The following is a 22,213-nucleotide window of genomic DNA, read 5'->3' on the forward strand; positions in this document are numbered from 1 at the left end:
GCTTGAAAGTAAGGCCTGAGGCGTATGGAGGTGGTGACGACGGCCAGTGCCATTTTATCCAGCTTGGAATATCGGGTTTCAGCATCTTTTAATACTTTGCTCACGTAATAGATAGGATATTGCTGGCCCTCTTCTTCCCTTATCATGACCGTGCAAACAGCCTTATCTGTAATTGAAACATACATGTAGAGATTCTCACCTTTCAAGGGGCGACTCATAAGGGGTTGTTCCGTGAGAAACCGTTTGATCCCCTGGAAGGCTTTCTCGCAGTCCTCGCTCCATTCAAACGCCTTTTGCTTCTTGATTACTTCATAAAAGGGTTGGCATCGTCGGGCTGAACATGAGATGAACCTGCCTAAGGCTACGATACGCCCATTAAGACGTTGCACTTCCCTAATATTCTGTGGCGCTTTCATCTCCAAAACTGCTTTGATTTTATCAGGGTTCGAGCTCACTCCCTTCTGGCTAATCATGAATCCCAAGAATTTTCCATATGTTGCCCCAAAGGTACATTTCTCCGGGTTCAATTTAATGTTGTGATGTCGGAGTACGCCCAGTATCTCCCTTATATCATCCGCATGCTTTTCTACAGTGGTACTTTTAATGATCATATCATCCACATAAACAGAAAAGTTATCACATTTGCTTTCCTCGAATATTTTGTTCATCATCCGCTGATAGGTTTCACCCGCGTTCTTGAGTCCAAAGGGCATGACTTTGAAGCAATAGGTGGCTTGGTGAGTCACGAACGAAGTTTTGATTCTATCCGAAGGCTCCATTGGGATCTGGTGATAACTCGACTTTACGTCAGTGAAAGAGTACATAGCGTGCCCTGCGGTCCCATCTACTAGGATGTCAATACATGGTAGGGGATAGTTGTCTTTGGGACAAGCTTTGTTGAGATCTATGAAGTCAATACACATGCGGTATGATCCGCCTGCTTTTTTGACTAGAACCACATTCGCCAGCCACTGTGTATAAAGTACCTCTTCGATGGCATCCACCCGTTTAAGCTTGACGATCTCTTCTTCTATCACCTTCTGCCTTTCAGGGCCATGGTTTCTCCGTTTTTGCGCTACCGGTACCGCGTCCTTGTCGATGTTGAGTTTGTGAGTGATCACATCTGGACTAATCCCGGGGAGAATCTCATCTTTCCACGCAAAGACATCTTCTGACTCATGGAGAACTTTGGTGATGGCTTCCTTAATTTCTCCCTTTAGCCCTTTAACCATCCGTACCTGCTTTTCATCCGTCATGAGGTACATCTCTGTTTCACCTAAGGCCATTGTGACAAGCTCTTCCTCGTCCTCATCCTTAGACTGTGGGCGAATCATTAACGATGCTGAATACGTCTCCTGAGCCACTTTTTGGCTTCCTCTGATCATTACACCTCCCTTGGCCGTGGGGATGTAAAGAGTTAAGTGGCGTATAGAGATAAGAGCTGCTGCCTTGGAGATAAAGGGTCGCCCAAGGATGATATTGTAAGCTAACTGGCCATCTAGAATGGAAAATTCCAGATCTCCTTTCCAAATTTGATCTTCATCCGCTAACTCACAATCTAATGTTACCTGGGCTTTTGTTTGGATGGTGTGTCCTGTTACTCCCAGAATGTCCACTATGGTGGTTTCCACTTGGATTGGGTCAACCATAAGCTTAGCAAATGCTCCTCTTGTGATGACATTGCACGAACTCCCGGTATCGATCATCACTCTTTTCATTTCCCAGCCTTCCACCATCATAGTAACGACCAGGGCATCCGCATGAGGAGAGATCTCCGGGCCGACATCTGCAAAAGGGCGATTAAGTGATGCCCTATCTAGAGCAGTGGTTTTTGCCTTTTTCAACACAGGTTGGTACCCAGGTCCGCCTGCTATGACATTGATGGTTCCTTTTGCCTTCTTCTTCTGGTCATCTCTGGGTCTATCACCATCTCCATTCTTGCCATCATTTTGGACGAACCGGTCCAACTTTCCTCTCTCGATAAGCCTTTCTATCTCTCTGGCTAACTCCCAGCATGCGTCTGTGTCATGGCCATTTTTCCTGTGGTATTTGCAATAATTTTTGGGATTTTTCCCGGTGTTGGTGTATTCCCCCCCCCCCCCCCCTTTTGGTTCGGGGTATGAAATGCTCCGCTTGTGCTGGCTGTTCTCAATCCACATTAGCACTTCGCTTTTAGAGGCATTGAGTGGTGTAAAGGACGACACAAATGCCGATTTGTTCTTAGAGCCCCTTCGTCGGCTTCTAGAGGATGAATCCTGGTGCTTGTCCTTCTCTTTATCTCGATGGTGAGATTCGCCTTTGTCCTTCTTAGGTGGAGACAGTGACTCTCGGCGAATGTCATCTACCTCCATAAAGTCCTTACATCTTTCGATTAACTCTGCCATATCTCGAGGCTTCTTCCGAATTAAATCTTCTTGTAAGCTTTTGCACGTGGTGTTTTTCACTAGAGCTTCTACTGCCATGGAGACATCCACATCGACAATTCATATACACAATTTGTTGAAACTGTCTACATATTCTCGGAGGGTTTCATTCGTCTTCTGCTTCAATTCAAAAAGCTTTCGTGATTTGACCACTGGAGGAATACATCCGACGAATTTAGCACAAAACTCCCTACTCAATTGATCCCAGCTATCGATTGATCCGGGAGGTAAAGATTGGAACCAATCATAAGCGGGGCCTCCTAAGGTGGTGATAAACATCCGACATAAGACCGCCTCACTTGCACGGTTAAGGCCGAGCAACATTTGGTACTTTCTTGCATGGGCCTTCGGGTTGTCCGCACCCATGTAAACGGGTATATTAGGTATTTTAAAATGCCTCTCCGTTTCTTCAGCTTCTATCCATGCTGTAAAGGGCGAATCACGATTAGCGAATGGATTATGTCGGGCATTCTCTTTATTAATGCGGAGCACTGCAGCTCTAACACGATCATCAAAAATTTTCGGACCCGCCCTGGGGCGTCCTCTTCGTGGCGATCTACTCGGAGGTCTCCTATGGGGAGATCTACTCGGAGAGGATGAAGAGCTGGAGCCGGACGACGGATCTGATGGTGAACGCCCACCTCCACCACCCTGCCATCTAGGAGGAGCTTGTCCATTATTACCTCCATGGTCTCCTGGAGTGATAACAACCCAAATTATTCTTGAATAAGGAATAAGGGAAAATTAATATAAATAATGGCAAACCATTATTCCTTCTAAAAGAGATATTTATGCATGATTAATGTGGAATTAATGATAATTAATGCAGGGGTGAATATGCAAATAAATGAGGAAAAGGAAGGAGTCTCTAGCATTATACCACACCACGTGGACCATGGCGAGATACGCCCGATGAGAGCGAGTAGTGGAGACCCGCCATAGCTCTCAAGGAGAGCGTACATATGCCTTGACAGATCTAAGAATACCAAAAGACGCCTTTATTACCATCCATGAATGGAAATAAATACAATTAAATGGCAATTAATAGCCATTAAAGGGTAATAAAGACTTGACTATTCGAATACCTCAACTCTAAGGGTTTCGATGCTAAATGCTGGGATTAATGGAGAATTGATAGCAATCAAAGATGAGTAATGACACGACTCTTCACCTGCTTCCCCATTAATGCTAAAGGTTACAGAAACCTATATAAATACCCCAGCTTCCTAGGATCAAAGGTACACTTACTGATTCTCTATTTTTGTGCTTACAGTTTATTCTCAGAAATATTACTGACTTTGGCATCGGAGTGTCCCTGGCCGATCCCAACGGCGCCTCACAGGGAAGTGCTCCGATCAATGATTTTTTCCACAAGTTATCAATTGGTGCGGTGATCGTGGATCTCTAACAAACAGAAGATCGTAAAATCTTGAGTGTATAGAGTTTCACAAAGAACAAAACAATAGAGTCAACGGAATAGAAATCACAATCTCAAACCTTGGCTCAATCAGTACAACAAATCTATCCAAAGATACAGTTCTCCATATATTGGTGGGAAAGAGTTTTCTACACTAAATCTGGAACTTTATGATGAAAAAGATAAATTTCCCTCCCTTTCTTATTCCATTTTTAATTAAAGAAAATTGAGATCCCTCACTCTTATAAAGTGCTATGAATATCATTACATGTTATTATGATAAATCTAATAAATTGTAAAAGATAAAGTAATAGACACAAATCTTTCATTAAATCTTGCATGCTCAATATGCCTTATATTTTTATGCACGACGAGTATAATATGTCATTATCATTGAATTAGTACAAGATGCATGTATAAGATCCGTAATCTTGGAATTTTATAAAAAATTCATCCATTCAAGGTGATTTTATCACTTAATATTAAGATATCATAAAAGGCTCGTGTAATTACAGATAATTTAGGTCTGACCAGTCTTTTGGATGAACATGCATATAACTATTAGAAGAAATTGCAAAAAATCATATTTGGTTTTTCCTTGTACAATTCACCATCTATATATGGCTTTTCTCCTATATAGTACTTTTAATATCAGAAATTCATATTTTTGAATATTGTTTTGTCAAACAGTTATTTCATTCCCTTTTTTACAAGGATGTGTCTATTCATATAAAAACTGTTTATTTGACATTGTTAGAATTTCTGTTACCAACACAAGAGACTTGAAAATATTGAGTCTATTTGTAATTATCCTGTAATTGTCCCTAACTATTAAGACCATTATGGGCTGATGAATTACCAAATGGGATAAACAAAACTTTCATGTCCTGAGCTAACTACAAAATAGTGCAAGTATCAATTTCGAATGAGAACATTATTTTATGCAAAGTTCTTTGGCTATACATGAGCGTTCTTTAAAGATTATTTGGATGATGGCAGTTGAAGGTATGTGAGGGTGAATTTTAGGTAATTTTCCTTACATCCCAAATTGGAGGAGAATCATGGTACATGTATTTTTCTTCCAAAATTACCCTTTCTCTTTTATTTTATTTATACAAATGAAATGGTATAAGAGTAATTTTATATATAACTACATTATTAAATCATCACTTACCTTACTTTAATTACACCTCATTCAAATGAGGCCTTAATGATCTCTGAATGTCATTAATGCATGGATGCACAATATTGATTGCAAGTAAATAGCAACTATGTAAGATATCTTACCCAATATGGAATGTCATAACTTTTATGACGTTTAAAATAAATATGCTATCTTGGATATTAATGCGCATTGAAATACAAAAGGACATTATTCTTAAACCATTCTCATTATGGTTATTTATTAATGAGGTGATATTCATGTGCAGTAGCAATCTTTATGGTTATGACCGTTATACATGATATTATTATTAAAACAAGCACGATTAAAATTCTATTATGAATTTGTTTGACATATAATATTTACTCGGTTTTCTCCTTTGACTAAGTTCATTCTAGAGTCAGGGACCAACGTGAAGGAATTATTAAGTTGATTCCAAGATGAACTAAAAATTCCATAAAGAGACATTGCATTATACATGATATTTGCCAACAAGGCCAATGCAAACAGTCTTTTGCTATGAAGTATGTTCCGTGGATCAAGCCACTGATCCCCAAGGTAAGTGAATATAGCTTTTATGCCTTACCACAGTCTTTTAATAATGGACAGGGTATGCCCCACTTCTGGAGTTCTTTCAGTACTAACCCACAAGTACAAGGGAATTGCCAACTAGTGAACGTTTCTATCCTCTCATTGGTTTGGTGGCGGCGGTGGCCTATCCGGACGCGGCGTCTCTACTGGCCTCTTGCTTTGTCTACGACCAGTAGATGGGGGTGATCTATCCCTACGGGAAGATCTCTGTCTCTGGGGCGAAGGTGATTTCGACCGCCTACTTTTCCCCTTTCTCCGCTTTTTGTGCCTTCGACCTTCTGATCCGCCCTCGGGGAGACTCGACCGCGGGCGACTTGGGATACCTGATCCGCCCAGATTTAGCCCTTGGCCTGCGGATCCTCCAGGGAGAGTTTGGTTATCCCTTCGACTTCCTCCTGCGCCATCAGGAAATAATTCCCGATTGAGTGGCCGTTCACCAAGCGGTAATGTAGTGGGAACCAAGGAGTCCGTAGTGTGAACTTGGAGAAATGAAGAGTTATGGGCATTCGATCCTATAACCGCCTGCGGCCACTGAGATACCGTAGACGTGGGTGCCATGCTCCAAAGCGGAGGAATGATCATGAATGACCGTAGGCGATTACCCATCTCAGGTCCAAACTCTCTTCCTATTGCTTCCGCACACATGTCAATGAATGCGTCCGGCGCCACACTTCCTTCAGCTTGCGTCGTAGGAGCACTTGAATCAGCGCGACCAGCACTGGTTACAGGTTGGCTTGATGGTGTTACCAATGGTGTCTCAACCCCCGAGGTGGGGTTCTGTTCTCCATTCGTCATATCTTTTTTAACGTGAATGCAAACCCTTTATTTGATTAAGGGTTCCACGTTCACCGCACCAATTGATGACTAGTGGAGAATTTCCGATAGGCTTCCGTCTCTGTGGGGGCGTCGTTGGGTTCGACGGGGGGAAACTCCGATGCCAAAGTCAGTATAGAAGAACAAGAGAGCAAACTGAATTGACAAAGGGTAAGTGAATGTGTACCTTGATAGCCTGAGATACCAGCTATATATAGTCATGAAGTCGTAACTTTTACTAACTAGAAAGTCTCCATTAATGCTCCATTAATGGCGGTTACTGGTTTTCCTTAAGTATGCCGGTTAGCTTATTGATAGCTTATTAATGGTCTTTATTGCGGGATCGGCTCAGCTGTTTCAATAGCGGATTGAATGGTTATGGCGATTCGCCTCCCAGGTTCGCCCGCGGGTCTCGGGTGGTGAGGTGTTGGTGATCCGTCTGTCAGATCTCTTTGCTCAATACGCTGTGATACTCCGGTATCAGGCGATCAACACGTGGCGTTCTAGGCGAATATCCCTTTTGATCATCGGGATAATATCACAATGTTATCACTCTTTTTTAGGGTTCTATCGAATTTTTTCGAAATCAATATTATAATTTAGCAATCATTTCTTTCGAATGTCAATTTCCAATTTTCAATCAACAACATGTACATCTATAGGATATGCACGAACGCATACTTCACAAGCAATGCATTTATCAAATTGAAAATGGATTCGATCGCAAAAACGATATGATATTGAATAGTTACAGGTAAACAATTTGCATGGAATAAGGTAATCATGAAACTTTGACCAATGTACTTTACAGCTCATATGGTTTGTTGCTCATATTCATAAATCCAGATACCACATGAAACTTAGTGTGAATTTTTATGAATAAGTTTATCTTTGTTAGGGGCTTAGAGACTATTTTATTTTGTTATACAATATTTAACTAAATTGTTTTTATTATTTATTACGTCAAAAAAAAAAGTAATTATTTGACTAACATTAGGACTACATAGCACAATCTAATAAGCATAGAGCTAATTTTGGTAATTATCCATCTTCTGTTTTGTTGGCTAAACCAAATACATAATTCTTCGAAACGATCTGCGTTTCGGCCATCACTACACTCCCCTGCTTCGAAATCCGCATACTGCTCTACCAAATCCTCAATCGGATTCCAAACACCGCCTACTGCTGATGTGCGCTTCGGGCACTACAATGCCATTTCCTTCATAATCTCTGATATCGTTTTCGTCATTCTTTTTATGTTTTCTTGCTATGGAAGAGTGTGCTGATGATCTGATCTCTCTTCCAACTAGAAAGCTCAAAACTGGAAGCGACTGAAGTACTATTTAATTCCTCATCATCTTACCTTCAATTTCTCCTCTCTCTCTCTCTCTACTATGGCTACTATACACAAACCCCTTAGACCCAAACTAAAACTCAGGTCTACATTTCTCACTATTGTGATCTCTATAGCTGCAATTGCATCGTTGTTCCTTTTTTCTTCTCTAATTTCCACCAATGGCTTTTCTTTCTCCTCTTCAATATTCCAAACGAACTTGCTCAGATCCTACAAACGCCAGAGGCTGCATACTATCCACGACAAGTACTTGTATTGGGGCAATAGAATTGACTGTCCTGGCAAGCATTGCGAGTCTTGTGAGGGTTTGGGTCACCAAGAATCCAGCCTCAGGTGTGCCCTTGAAGAAGCTTTATTCTTAAACAGGTACATATCATTTCGTTTTCCTCAGGTTTCTATATATTTTAGTGATTTGATTTTATTCCTTTCATCAGATGTTATTTTGAGTTCTGCCCAATCTTTAGATGCTGGGGAAGTTTGGGAACTGCTAATTTGAATTTTTGTTTCACTGGTTTTTAGTACTACTACTTGTTTAGTTGGGTTGGATTTGAGAAAGGAAAATTGTATTGGGATAAGTGGACTGGAATTTGACAATTTTAATTTCTGCAACTATGTTTGTCATCTTATATACTTATTTTGCTGAGAACTGAACGATTTTCCTTCAGAAAACATGCTTCATTCCTCTGTCAGTCTTTTTTGGCTTTCTGGTACTGGTATTATTTTATGAGGTTTACTAAGTGCTGCAGTTTTTAAACCTAGACAACTAAGGATAACCTGAATCTTGAGATAACATAGGACTTACTTTCTATTGTAATTCAATGTGCATCCGTTGTAGCTCTGTTTATAGTTTGATGAATATCCCATCTCCCTAGTCTGAATGAATGCCAATTCAACCTCCTTTGATAGACTTAACTCAGTCAACTGAACCTTAATGTTATGTATTTTATGGATCTTTATACATCTAATTTGTTCAGTGATACACCATGTAGAGAAGTTCAGTCTTTTTCAACCTATGTTGTACTTCTGTTACAACTTTTCTTGTTGCAGGACCTTTGTGATGCCTTCTGAAATTTGCATTAATCCAATACATAATAAGAAAGGGATCCTTCATCACTCTAACAACGCAAGCTCAGAGGAAAGGTATGCTTGCTTATGATGCTCTTTCTTGCAGATTTTCTGTTAGAACACAAAATACACCCTTAAACTTTGCGCACTCTATCTTCGAACTATGTTTCACCGGAAGACTTTGATTTTGACCATAAAGTTACCTTCGCTTCTGTCTTTATTCAATACAATGCATTTTGTTACCTACTTACAAATTATTTGAATAATGATCATGTGAATTTTGGATGTGGTCTCATATACACTGATGTGCACCAATAGCAAAAGTCAACTGTATGATCTCAACTTCATTTTACATGTCAGGTGGGCTGCAAGCTCTTGCGCTATGGACTTTTTGTATGATATTGACCTCATGTCTGAAACTATACCTGTAATTCTCGACAATTCAAAAGTTTGGCATCATGTGCTGTCAACAAGTATGAAGTTGGGAGCTAGAGGAGTTGCCCATGTTAAAGGAGTTAGTCGGGAATCTCTAAAAGAAAATAGTCACTACTCAAATCTCCTGCTTATAAATCGAACGGCAAGCCCTCTTTCATGGTATTTAGTGTTATTTACGTGTTGGTTTATTCTTGCACTTTTTTTTAGAGCTTGGGACAGAGAGCAGCAGCAGGAGTTCTTTAGGAATTTCTTGCAGAGATTGTGGGCTAATGTTGATGTAAAATTAAAGCAAAAGTTTGACGCCATCTTGTTCTGTACCCTTGGATATATGTGTTTTGTGAAGTCTTGAAATGAACTTGTTGGCATAGTCTTAACTTAAGAATGATTGGGCATGCGTTTTCTGAATGCTTTTTAAAGCCTTTATGTTTGTAGCTGTTCTTTTCATCGGTATTACATATTGATTCTCTTGTTGATATGATCACGTGCTTGAAATCATTCCAATCAACTGGCTTTGTATCTATCAATTTAGAATTAATTTTGAGATGCAATATTCTCCATTGAGAATAGAATAAAAGGGGCAGGACATAAAGAAAAAGAAAAAGAGATGTAAATCTTGTTAATGCAACTGTCATGAGATACTTTTCCTTAGTTCAAGTTGAAGTTTGGATCTTGCAAGTCTCTAATAAATAGTAATCATGGGGTCATTCAGGTTCATGGAATGCAAGGATCGAAACAACCGTAGTGCTATACTATTGCCATACTCATTTCTTCCCTCAATGGCAGCAGAGAAATTAAGAGATGCAGCGGAGAAGGTCTGTAACATATGATATTATTAATAGTTTTTCTCTTTTACTTCAAAGAAAAACTTATCGAGTTGTTTTGCATGGACACAGGTTAATGGGTTGTTTAACATGTGTTTTCCTTTATGCTGAAACCTGATACCAAAATATGGTCTTTTTTAGATTAAAGTTGTAGCTGCAAATATTAATATTAATTTTATCCAAGCAGTTGCATAGTGTAGTACTAAGTGGATGCATGTTTGGAATATTTTTTTCTTCCCACAACTTCTAGGTGTATTCATGCTTAAATAGTATTTTTTTTTTTTTACTCATAAACTGGATATAAATGACTGAGTATCATCGATGAGGAGTTTCTATTGCACCTGTCTTTATTGCATATTATATTATTATGCATACTGCACTTCTAAACTGTTTTGGTAACTTAAGATGGAAAAGAAACGTGGCATTATATGCATCAACTGTTTCATTCTTTTTTGTTTAATTTGCACATTTTTCTGCTCAGACATGTTCCTTACAGTTTTGAAAATTGTAGGCTGCTCTGCATTGATTGTGAATTGTATGTACTCCCAAATTCTGCAACGTGCATACTGCCAAGTGTCATTTACCACCTGAACCTTGTTTTTCTCTTCGAGTCGTCAAAGCTTAATGCTTTTGAAACAAAGGCTAATTTTATAATTTGCTGGCCATTCATTTGAGAACTGTTAATTCTTTTCTGTACAACCTTCTAGCTTGCTAGGTAAAGCTACTAGTAAAAATGCTCTGATATTTTTTCATTAAATGATGATGGGAAGTATTAGTTCTGATTTAATCTAAACTGTTGCTCTTTTTAGTTCAAAGCATCTCTTTTGGTGGGTTCTGGGCTGTCAATGGGGGTGGGGTGGCGTTGCTAGAGTGTTATATAGAGAGTTTTTACATGATAATCTCATTCTTTGGTGATATCTACTTCTAATTAATGTTGTTAACACAGATTAAGGCACTCCTTGGTGATTATGATGCGATTCATGTTCGTCGCGGTGATAAGATAAAAACTAGGAAGGACCGGCATGGTGTTGCACGTAGCCTGCATCCTCATTTGGACAGGGATACAAGACCAGAGTTTATGCTGCACAGGATTGAAAAGTGGGTCCCTGCTGGACGGACTCTCTTTATTGCTTCAAATGAGAAGGCACCTGGATTTTTTTCAGTTCTTTCTGTCAGGTAACCTTATTAAGCTTGCATAAGATCGCGAGTCTACTGAACTGAAGGTGTTTTATCTGAATCAAGACTAAAATAGAGGTCATTCCAATTACAGTAACCATAATTATATAGCAAGAAATAAATGTGCGTCTGAATACCAAGTTACCAATAGGTGTAGCCCAATTGGTACATTTCCACAAGATGAATGTGTGAAAAACCTAGCCTATCCAATCCCCAATTATATTAAAATTCTTTATTTCTGAATGTTCAAATTAACTTCATCATCCAAAACTCTAGTATTGTCACCTTATCATACTATATCTTGATTGCATGTTGGAATCGTTTTAATATCAAAAGAATTTCTTGCAGAGATTATAAATTTTTTTAAGCACCACTAAACTTAAATACACTATTAAAATTAAACTAATTTTTATCAGATCCTTTCTCTCATTTCTTGAGTACCTGAGGTTTAGTTTGATAGATAATAAATCATCCTACTCTTTTTTGTTTTTAAGACATGATGATTATCACATTGCCTTGAATTATTTATTAGTGGGAAGCCTTTTTGCCGTGTCCTTAGAATTGGTGAATTTAAGTTTCTGATTAGTTGGATACGTCTTACAAATCAGTATCTTTGTTTTAGTGGGCTATGTTTATTTTGTACTTAACATGAAGGAATTTCCATTAGTTAGTCTTTGCTACTCATTCCAAATTTATTCTAATATATTTGGGTATTACTTTTCTTTCTTCTCAAAATTTCAAATATATTTAGCATCGAAATTATCAATTATTTTTGCTTTATTGTTTTGTTGCTTGCTTATATAAATCCATAATTTCTTTTGAATGGTCACCTAAAATATGATGTGGTGCATGGAGTGAGCTTATGTCAGCAGTCTTTAGGCCTGAGTGATAAGCTTCACTCCTTCCATATCTTCCCCCTTAATCTTTATATGCATGTAAGTTGAGTTGTTGCTTCAATTGGGTTTAAAGATACAGCACTTAAGTACATCAAATTAAAACCATTAATTCAATAATGTATTTTATGGATGTTGACAGTTCACTGATAATTATTTGCAGTCGTCAAACACTTGAAATCTGGACTAGAAAACAAATCTTATTGTGCTGTTTTTTCTACATCCTTTTTTATCTGTCTGAATTGTCAAGCAAGACTAGTAGCAATGTGTAGATATCTAGGGCTTCATTGGCGTGAGGTGGCTTGGAGCTGGGAAGTGCTTCATAAAATAAAAGATTTTTTTTTTTCTCTGTGGACAGGCATTTCTAAGGTGGTTTGGCCATGTGAGACTAGAGCGCTTGATGCGCCGGTTAGGAGAACCGAAGAGTGGCAAAGGGATGTAGTGGTGAGGGGTAGGGGAAGACCTAAGCAAACTTGGAGGAGGGTGATCGAGAGTGATATGAGTTTATTGGGAATTGAGGAAAATATGGTAGTGGATAGGACGGAGTGGAGGGAGCGAATCTGTGTCGCTGACACGACTTGATTTTCACGGTTTTATATGATGGTTCATGTTAGCCGACCCCGAATCATTTCGGGACTAAGGCTTTGTTGTTGTTGTTGTTGTTGACAGGCATTTCTAGTGAAAATTAAGCCTGCTGGATCTCTGTCCATTGTGATAGTGAGTTGAACGTGTCTAGGAATGTATTCACCTTCAAATTTGGTAGTTTGACATGTATCTAATTCCTTGACCTTGTAGTGCGGACTGTTGAAAGATTTTGATTGTACTTATTCTGGATGAATTACATTTTTCTGATACAAGAACTAAACAAGTATCTTCCTCAAGTCAATTAGCTTTTCCTGTCTTCAGCTTCACCCACTAGGATTCTCCTGGTGTTGTTCTCAAGTAGGTCTCTTAGATATTCAGAACTACTCGAACGACTTACATTAAGAGCTTATAATCACCATCCTTCATACATCTAACTTGCTTTACATCTCCCTTTTTCTTTTCTTTTCTTTTAATTTACAGATTTGTATAATGTGGTTGAAATTTTTGGCTGCAGATATAAATTGGCATATGCATCTAACTACAGCGAGATATTGGATCCATTGATTGAGAACAATTACCAGTTATTCATGATTGAGAGGCTTATCCTGATGGGTGCAAAAACATTCATTAGAACATTCAAAGAAGATGATACAGATCTCAGCCTTACAGATGATCCAAAGAAGAACACCAAGAGTTGGCAAATACCTGTTTATACAATGGATGGGTAGGGCAGCTGATTGCTTTTCCTTCAAATTAGCCCTGTCACCCTCTCATTTAATACCATTCTGGTATCGATGAATCCTCCTGTCCTGTCTAATTGCATCAGTTTGAATGTCAGAATCATTTTGCGCCATGCGTTGCTGATCGGTAAATACACATGCGATTCTTTTTCTGAAAACAGCTTTTTATCTGTTTCTTATATTTTTTACCCCCTGATGGTGTGTTGATTACTGTAATAGACATCTCATATTAGACAGGACAGGATAGAAGTTACACTTGTTGCTCTCAAAACTTAATGTTGTATGCAAATCGACATCGAGACTATCATAGCTTTGTATATATAAGTTTTTCTTAGTTTGATTAGCCATTCTCTCAATGTGATCTGAGTTTACAATGCCAAATTGCTCAAAAGGAAGTAAGAACTTGTATTATTCATATAGGAGTAACCCATGGATTACATTAATGTGTCAAGTTGAAAGATTAGAAGTTCTGTATATTTATTTTCCTTTGAATTACATAAATGTTGTTTAATATGTATGTTAGACCAGAGGAGTCCCAGCAAGAAATGCTGTAAATAAAGTTAAAGATCTGCTGGGTGATGAAAAGGGTGCCATATGGGAGGCTCCTCTAATAGTTGCATATGTTAATATGTCTCCATAAACTTGTGTCCATCCACCAACCTGCCAACAATAAACATTTTACAATTCAGAAAAATTATGGTTTTGCTTGAGTACATTAATTGTGTAAGCCAGGGATAGTTTAACCTGTTTATCTTGTAACCAAGCTTTATAAGTTGAAGTTGTATTCATTTTGAGCTTATTTGCCAGACCATCCACCAATGTCCTTGTGCTAATAAATGGAATCACTGAATCTTGATCTCCACTGCAATTTAAGTTAATTACTATGTTAAAAAATGCAGCAAATATATATGAATTTCAGTAAGAGATTGAAGTTGAATGATATTACCTGTACACTAAAACCCGGATGCCAGAACTCACAATTGAACCAACAACATCAATAGTAGGCATCTCTAGGTTTCGTTCGTCGTAATTCATAACTCTGTATCAACCAATATCTTTTTTTATTAGTATTTTCATCAATTTTTTTTTTTTTGATGATATTTTATATCAAAATTTAGTTATATATAAAGTTGCAAACAGAGCTGGGATTATCCGTGCCCTACGGAAATTTACCCCAACAAGGACAGGAATCCCCATTTAATTTCACTATGGTGTGAGGACTGAGGATGGGGGAAAACATATCCCCAGAGATGGGGACGGATATCTAGGACCATATTTTCCCCATTTTATAAACGGAGATGAAGATTCATCATCTAGACGGGGACAAGAACGAAGATGAAGAAGCAGTTTTCATCTCCATCCCGTCCCATTTGCAACCGTAGTTATATAAGATGTAACATAAAGTGAAGAATGAATGAATAATTACTGGCTGCAGAAACTCCAGTGACTGATGCCTATAAGCTTGGCATGAAGAGCTGCTTGCACTTGTTTCATGTTTAAGTAAGTACCAGTCTTTTCCTGAACACAAACATCTATATTCTCTCCACCTTCCTGCGCATACAATCAAAATGCAACCACCTTCAGTTTATTACTATTAAGTTACTGGCATTTCGAGTTTCGAGAACTTACAAATCGAGATCGACTGGATGACAAAATCTTAAACCTAGCTCTCAATGGATGCTTTTGTGCTGTTGTGCTACTGTCATCTGATAGACAGACATCGGCAGTGACATCATAGTTGTCGATTTCATAAGGAATTTCAGCTGAGATCTCGGAATTTACGAGTTTACAACCATCTGATAGAGAGCCGGTAATGAAGGATTCTCTCCAGAGTTGTGACATGTTGCAAACTGAATTGACTAGTCCATAACATTCATCTGATATCAACCCATGAGTCCAGTAGTATTCACCCTGTGAGTTTATGTCTGAATTGAACTCCACTAGAGGATTTCCAATCTGCATTTCATATGACATATCAAAATTATGTTTTCAGTTTATTAGTTAAGTTATTTGTTATTACTTACAGCTATTCCCTTGAGGTTGAATTGGAGTCCTGATTCAATAATGAGTTGTGCAAGTTGTGGAACGTAATGACCTGTAAAATATTAGTTCAACACTATAATCAACCAAGTGAGATAATAAAATTCCATATTTTAAAATGTATTTGGAAACATTAATTTTTAGGGAAAGGCTACAATTTGGCCCTATAATTGCTGGAGAGGGAGGATTTAGCATCTGTACTAAACAATACAATATCAAGCCTAACTTTTATAAAAAAAATTGCAATTCAAGCCTCATTAATAAAAAAAATGAGTTCTTTTTTACAAATATAGTTAATGTTTGGGCGTTCAATACTCCTTAAAATTCAGCATCTTCTGTTAATAAAAAAAACTAATATTCTGTTATTCAAATTTGAAATTGCACCATCTAATAAACTTTAAGCTTAAGATTACATTGCTTTATAAGTGTACACTAAATCTTCTTACCTCCCAATAACTACAATACTAAAATTATACCTTATTTCTTATTCTTACGGGTATTTGAGGAATGTGAACAAGTGACACAACCAAAACAAAACATATAGAGTTAATGGATAAAAATGTGTTAAAATTTACAAATTTTTTTAAGGAATAAGCACCATGACAGATAATTATTACAAAATCCGTTGCAAATTCTAAAGACACTATAATTACAAACCGAAATTTCTGGCAGTGATTATAATTTTTCTTTATTTCTTCTTAAGTAGAGTCAAACAGACCCTATAAATAAGATGATTACGATGGAATTCTAATTTAATTGTAAGAATTTGATTTAAAACGACGCATTAATGAAAATACCTGCATAGCTTTCTCCGGTGATAAAGAAACTTCTATTTTGGTATTCTGGAAATTTGAGGAACCACTTCTCCAAAAATACCACATTGTCTTGTGCTACAAACAAAACCAATCATAACATCAGCTAATCAAAATCCAAACTAAATAATGCATATGAAAAGGGTTAACATGTAAGAACCTGTAATGGTGTCGTTAACAAGGTCATAGAAAGATTCGTTAGCAGAATAAGAGAATCCAACACCTGCCGGAGATTCCAAATACAACATATTAGCTTCTTTATTCCAACTATATTCATTAACAGTCAGATTAGCTCCACCAGATGGCCTGAAAGGACCATGTTCTGAGAAAGCTCCGGCTCCGAGAGAAGAACAACCAGGTCCTCCATTTAACCACAGAACTAAAGGCTTCGAAGCTGCTTCTGTTTCTGCTTCTACAAAGTAGTAAAAAAGAGCTCTGTTTTGGTATTCATCAATGGTAATGTATCCTCCATATTGATTGAAACTCACTTGTGGCTGTCCTGGTAAACTTGTTATTTTATCATCTTCTTTTGAGGTTGATCCAACGGCTATGCTCATTTGAATCAAACTTATGCAGATTGCAGCTATTGACAGCCATTTCTGAGTTTCCATTGTTTTGAGAAATATAGAGAGGGAGACAGGAAATTGAGTTGAGTTATATGGGGTTTTATAAGGTCAATTTGGTTTGAATTTTTTAAGTTTGGAGCATAGTGATTTACGACAATATGAGAATGAGAATGAATTCATCGCCAGGGTTGTATCCATTCTCATAAGTCAAATGGAAAAAGCGAAAAAGAGCATAAAAGTTTATTTAAATTCAATTGAAAATTATATGTTGCCGGCTTAATTGACTGATATAAAGAAAAGGGGTATTATTAGAAACATTAATAATGTTGTGAGCAAATTGTTATAATAGACAAAAGATTGAAGCTTTGTTCGGTGAATAAAACAAATTTCAACAACTCATCCCAATATCTACAATAATTGATACAAAATCTTTTAATTGGTTGCATTTCCAGTTTTGTAATTAATTATAGCCCTTTTTGCTCAATGATGCTGGTGGGAGAATTTTTTCATAGTAAGTTGCACACAAATTATAAAAATATTTTTTAGTTGTCCAATAGGGTGATTTTGGGTGGTTTTAAATTAAAGCCTTGGAGGAGAAACATGGAGAGTTCGGGCGCATGTTTGATATATGTATTTGCCAATTGGATTAATAGTACGGATTTACGACGATAATGAAAGTTTTGATCTTAAACCAATAAAGAATAATCTCTTCACTAGTTAAAACTAGTAGGAAATAATCTTAAAGGTTGAAACCTTGCTTTTAAAAAGAAACTTTGAATTTGATTGATAAAAATTGTCCATCCTTCTCCTTAAACTAAGTAAAAAAAGATCTAAAAGCCCTATTAGGATTACAAGTTTGAACTACATAATATAAGCAAAACGGAAGGAACTAGACTAATGGCAAATTAGTAAATAAATTTAAATGGCAAAACAGCAAATATGAGGTGGCAAAACAGTAATTAAGTTATGGCAGACTTGTGAAGGAATTCATAGAACTTGGTGGCCAAGTCAGTCCACATAACGTGTGGCCTATCTGACACACCATGTGATCCCACCTTCACTTTTGAGTTGGTTGACTCAAAGAGATGTCCTCATCAATTAACAAGATGAATTTTACCAAGTAATGGATATACATGGCATCCTGTTACATAGTTCGGGAATCCTCTCCCAGAACATGTGTAGCTTGTCGCCTGGATTGAACGTTATGTTACATGATTGGCATTTATCGTTTCCCGAGGCCGTGGTCAGACACCTTCCTAGAAACAAATTTGGATATTGTACGATTGCAATAGATTTTCACCTTAACAGTTGTAGCTTGGTTAATGTTCCCTTCTGTTTTCAGGCAGCTTGGTTTAATCATCCTAATTTTATGATTTTTTTTAATACGGTTTGGCGTCGTAGTGGTAATATTCTTACTTATCTTAGTAGTGTTATTCATCCGTTGAAAGATTGGAATTTCAATACTTTTGATCATATCACTAAGACGAAGAATCACCTTTACTGTCCTCTTGAGGGGGTGAAAAATATTTTATCCACGATTCTGAATAATGGCTTGCTCTGGTTAGAGGCGAAGTTGAACAACGAGTTAAATGATATTTTGGGAAAATACAAGCTCCTTCATATCCATCTTATTCACCAAACAAAGAGGAGACATCTTCACCACATTACTTGTGTATGTAGATGATGTCATAGTTGAGGGAAATCATATTGAAGACATAAATGCAATTAAGTAATATCTTCATCACTCATGCATTACTTTTTCAATCTAATAAGTACCTTGTGTCAGAATTGAGAAATTCTATGGCTTGAATCTTTAGTATTCTCTTATTTATTACCTGTCGCTACTCTTTAGGCAGAATAGGATTTGAATTCGCAAAAGTACATCGTAGAGCTTTAAAATGACTGTGGTGTTTTGGGCTGCAAAGATGTTTCCATGCTAGCCATACCAAACTTCAAACCCAATCCAAATACAGAACCTTTAATAGATAGCACAACATATCGAAAACCTATTGGTATGATATTGTACATCACTCACACAAGGCGAGAACTGCCTTACATTGTCAATAACCTATCTCAAAACCTTTGTAATCCTACAATAGATGATTTATCTCGAGCATATAAAGTCCTAAGATACTTTAAAAGGACATATAGACTAGGCATTTATTTCTCACCACCAACAAACTGCAACTCCAAACCTTTTCTGACTCTAACTGAGCATCTTGCATATAGTCTAGAAAATCAATCACATGTTATGTTCTCTTCGTTGAAACCTCACTTATTTCCTAGCATTAAAAAAAATAAAGCAGAATGTCTCAATAGCAATGGCCTCCATTACTTCTTGTGAACTTCATTGGTTATTGCACCTCTTAAAAGATGTGAACCTTCCCCAATATGTTCCTATGTCTCAACCCTCCATATTGCTCAGAACCCATTGTTTCATGATATAACTAAGCACATTGATTTTCATATGATAAGAGAGAATAAGTCACTGAACTTTGATATTTTTTACGATATGACCACTATGACCGTTAATCCAACTTTAAGACTTTTGACTCTTAATTCAACATGTTAATTAACTTACCTCTCTTCCTATTTTACCCATCCGTTCCTTCTTCTTCCATTATAAATTTGGGTCAACGGTCATAGTGGTCATATCGTGAAAAAAATCAAAGTTCAGTGGCTTATATTATGTTTTGAAGTTGAGTGACCATATCGTGAAAATAAGCAAAATTAAGTGGCCATATATGTAATTTACCCCAAAAGCACATCATTCTCCACCATTAAAGTTTCTTCTTTCCAAACTTAGTTTGTTTGATCCCTGCCTGAAAAATTTTAAGGTGGCGGGGTAATAACTAGTTTTTGGTACTATGTAGGTGGAATCAACTGAAACTAATTGAAGGCAATTATAGGGATCCTTATTCATTCCTAGATTCTGGTCACTACTGATTGATTGCCCCTACCTAACTACATGGTAGTGGTGAAGGAAAAATAGGCTAACGTTTGGCAGCGGAAATATAAAAATTTTAACCTTTTTCCATTAAACCAAGATCCGTTAATCGTTATTTCATATAAAGAGGGATAGAAGGAAATACATTTTGATGAACTATCTGTCACGTCCGTGTCTAAATTTCTAAAATTTATATTTTGATATTAGTATATATTATAATTATTGGGTGTATGATTTTTATTTGGTGTTATAGAAAAAGTTTGGGGTTAACTCGATGGTTTTAGGTGTAAATTAAAAGTTTAGGGTTAATTAGATTATTGGGTGTATGATTTTATCATCAGTTTTCTCTGAACCGTTTCTCCACCGTTTCTTTGATTTACGAAGATTCGACCGTCCGAATCACTCGAAATTGGAACCATAGCATCCTTATGTATAGTTCTAAGTCCTAACCGAAGAGTTTTTGAGTTTCGAAAGTGTTTGGAGGGAAACGTCTTAGATAGAATTTAGCGGCGATTCGATCAGGTGTATTTTGTTCAATTAGTGACCAAGGTAAGTAAGTATCAACTATATTTTGAGTTTTATGTAAATAGATATATATCTAATCAAAGAATTTTCAGAAATTGACGTCTTAAGGTTTATACATGTATTTTGTAAAATTGGGGTTTTTCTGGATTTTGCTTTTTATTGTGAAATTATGGTTCAAATGAAGCTATTGACTATGCTTCTATGTGAATTTCAGATTTTACTTGATTATGTTGATTTAAGGTTTAATTCGGTTGATTTACATATATACATATATGTTTTTGGTTTCAATATATATCTATATTGAACAAAATGAATTTGATGATTTCTTACTAATTGTTTTTGGATTGAGAAATCTGTTGCGGTTATTGTTGTTATTATTTTGGATTGAAGTCCAAATATGATTTTTATGATACAAAAGGGCTAATTGAAGCCAAATGATTTATGGTTGTGAAATAGTTTGGAATTTGATTGTGAAAGGAAATTTGAGTACGTTATGATTTTATGATTTTATATCCATAGAGAGTTATCCGGATCGGTGGTTTTATATTTGAAGACCATGTTCAGTGAGGGACATGGCATGTGTACACAGTATGAAGACCTATTGGGTATGGCAGCGAAGTGTTGGGTAAGACCATATGGGAGAGGCAATGTTAAGAGACGTCTCGACTATATATGTGGTTATGGATTGATACTTAAGGGGAGAAACTCGAGGATGGATACAATGTTTTAAGTTCATTTGGATTATGTTTTCGGTTATGATTGATTTTGATATACGTTTGATTGAATACGAGTTGGTTTGATAAAACACTTATTTGATTACAAGTTGGTTTGATAAAACATTTATTTGATTATGAATTGGTTCGATGAAACGTTTATTTGTTTTGATTCGTTTTAAGGTTTTGATTAAATCCTTTATAAATGTATATATGTAGCTATGTTAAGTAAAGTTGGTTTTTATAGCTGATAGTTTCTTACTGAGATTTTTGTCTCACGTTTTTAAATGTTTTAATGTTTTTAGGCGAGAAAGAGCAAGGTATAGGAGAAGTCACTGGTTGATAAACAAGGTTCAGGTCATTGGGTTTGTCTTTAGTCATGACATTTGCATTTGTAGTAATTTGGAGATTTGGTTATGTTGGGTAGGATTTGACACTTAAATGTAATAGAACTATGGATATAGTCTAAAGGTATCTAAGAGGAATACTTGAAAAGTTTGAAATTTATGATATTTGGATAATTTGGAGACTCCTAAGTATTGATTGTGATCTTTCTATTTCACGCCCGATGCCGATTGAGGTCGTCTAGGGTCGGGTGTGACACTATCTACCGTTGCAAGTGAAGTGCCCTCAATTCTTATTCCGAGTTCACGAGCACAAAACAAAACACAAGATCAAATCAAGTTAGAACTCAACCGTATAAAATCAATCAAGAATAGATTGCCTCTAATTAATCAACACAAGATCAAGGAATAAGAGAAAGAGATGAAAATCAATTGAATGGAAGGAAGCGGTGGATGATCTCGTCCTCAACAAGGGGTGTCGAAATTCTCTCTCCAGGAATTACTAGGGGTGGCCGAAATTTGCTAATAGGAGGGGTATAAATAACCTCTTATATCTAAACCCTAGTTAGATAGAATTAGGTTACTTAATAAGAGTTATATTCGGAATAATACTCTTGTTATTATTATCTATAACTATATCTAAATATAAAGACAATATTAACTTATTTAATAGGATAACAATTAGAAGTAATTTAATCATAATAAACCTTCTAATTGAATTATCCTATAATTAATTTAATCCACAATTATAATCTAATTAAAATTATTAAAATCAAATTAATTATTTATGT

At 36.7% G+C, this 22,213-nt stretch overlaps 2 protein-coding genes across 2 annotated transcripts; one reads left to right on the top strand and one right to left on the bottom strand.

Annotated features, from left to right (window-relative positions):
• The first annotated feature begins 7,465 nt into the window (after positions 1 to 7,465).
• LOC136206420 (uncharacterized) lies at positions 7,466 to 13,809 on the top strand. Its single transcript, XM_065997473.1, has 6 exons — positions 7,466 to 8,126; positions 8,808 to 8,900; positions 9,186 to 9,419; positions 9,970 to 10,072; positions 11,028 to 11,257; positions 13,250 to 13,809. The coding sequence occupies exons 1-6, from the start codon at positions 7,801 to 7,803 to the stop codon at positions 13,461 to 13,463; spliced, it is 1,200 nt and encodes a 399-aa protein (XP_065853545.1). The 5' UTR covers positions 7,466 to 7,800; the 3' UTR covers positions 13,464 to 13,809.
• A 51-nt stretch (positions 13,810 to 13,860) lies between these two features.
• Positions 13,861 to 17,073, bottom strand: LOC136206418 (serine carboxypeptidase-like 45). Its single transcript, XM_065997459.1, has 8 exons — positions 16,488 to 17,073; positions 16,313 to 16,405; positions 15,500 to 15,570; positions 15,105 to 15,431; positions 14,902 to 15,026; positions 14,422 to 14,514; positions 14,220 to 14,337; positions 13,861 to 14,135 (listed from the first exon to the last, which is right to left on the bottom strand). The coding sequence occupies exons 1-8, from the start codon at positions 16,936 to 16,938 to the stop codon at positions 13,995 to 13,997; spliced, it is 1,419 nt and encodes a 472-aa protein (XP_065853531.1). The 5' UTR covers positions 16,939 to 17,073; the 3' UTR covers positions 13,861 to 13,994.
• Positions 17,074 to 22,213: the final 5,140 nt, after the last annotated feature.

Source organism: Euphorbia lathyris, chromosome 1 (assembly GCF_963576675.1).
Source record: "Euphorbia lathyris chromosome 1, ddEupLath1.1, whole genome shotgun sequence".
In the NCBI taxonomy this organism is placed as follows: domain Eukaryota; kingdom Viridiplantae; phylum Streptophyta; class Magnoliopsida; order Malpighiales; family Euphorbiaceae; genus Euphorbia; species Euphorbia lathyris.

Bases quoted from the DNA above. Each gene is read 5' to 3' on its own strand.
- LOC136206420 (XM_065997473.1), top strand. From the start codon at position 7,801: ATGGCTACTATACACAAACCCCTTAGACCCAAACTAAAACTCAGGTCT. The intron at 8,127-8,807 runs GTACATATCATT...TTCTTGTTGCAG, and splicing joins GAAGCTTTATTCTTAAACAG to GACCTTTGTGATGCCTTCTG. The intron at 9,420-9,969 runs GTATTTAGTGTT...GGGGTCATTCAG, and splicing joins ACGGCAAGCCCTCTTTCATG to GTTCATGGAATGCAAGGATC.
- LOC136206418 (XM_065997459.1), bottom strand. From the start codon at position 16,938: ATGGAAACTCAGAAATGGCTGTCAATAGCTGCAATCTGCATAAGTTTG. The intron at 14,338-14,421 runs GTAATATCATTC...CTTAAATTGCAG, and splicing joins ATCCGGGTTTTAGTGTACAG to TGGAGATCAAGATTCAGTGA. The intron at 14,136-14,219 runs GTTAAACTATCC...TATTGTTGGCAG, and splicing joins CTTGGTTACAAGATAAACAG to GTTGGTGGATGGACACAAGT.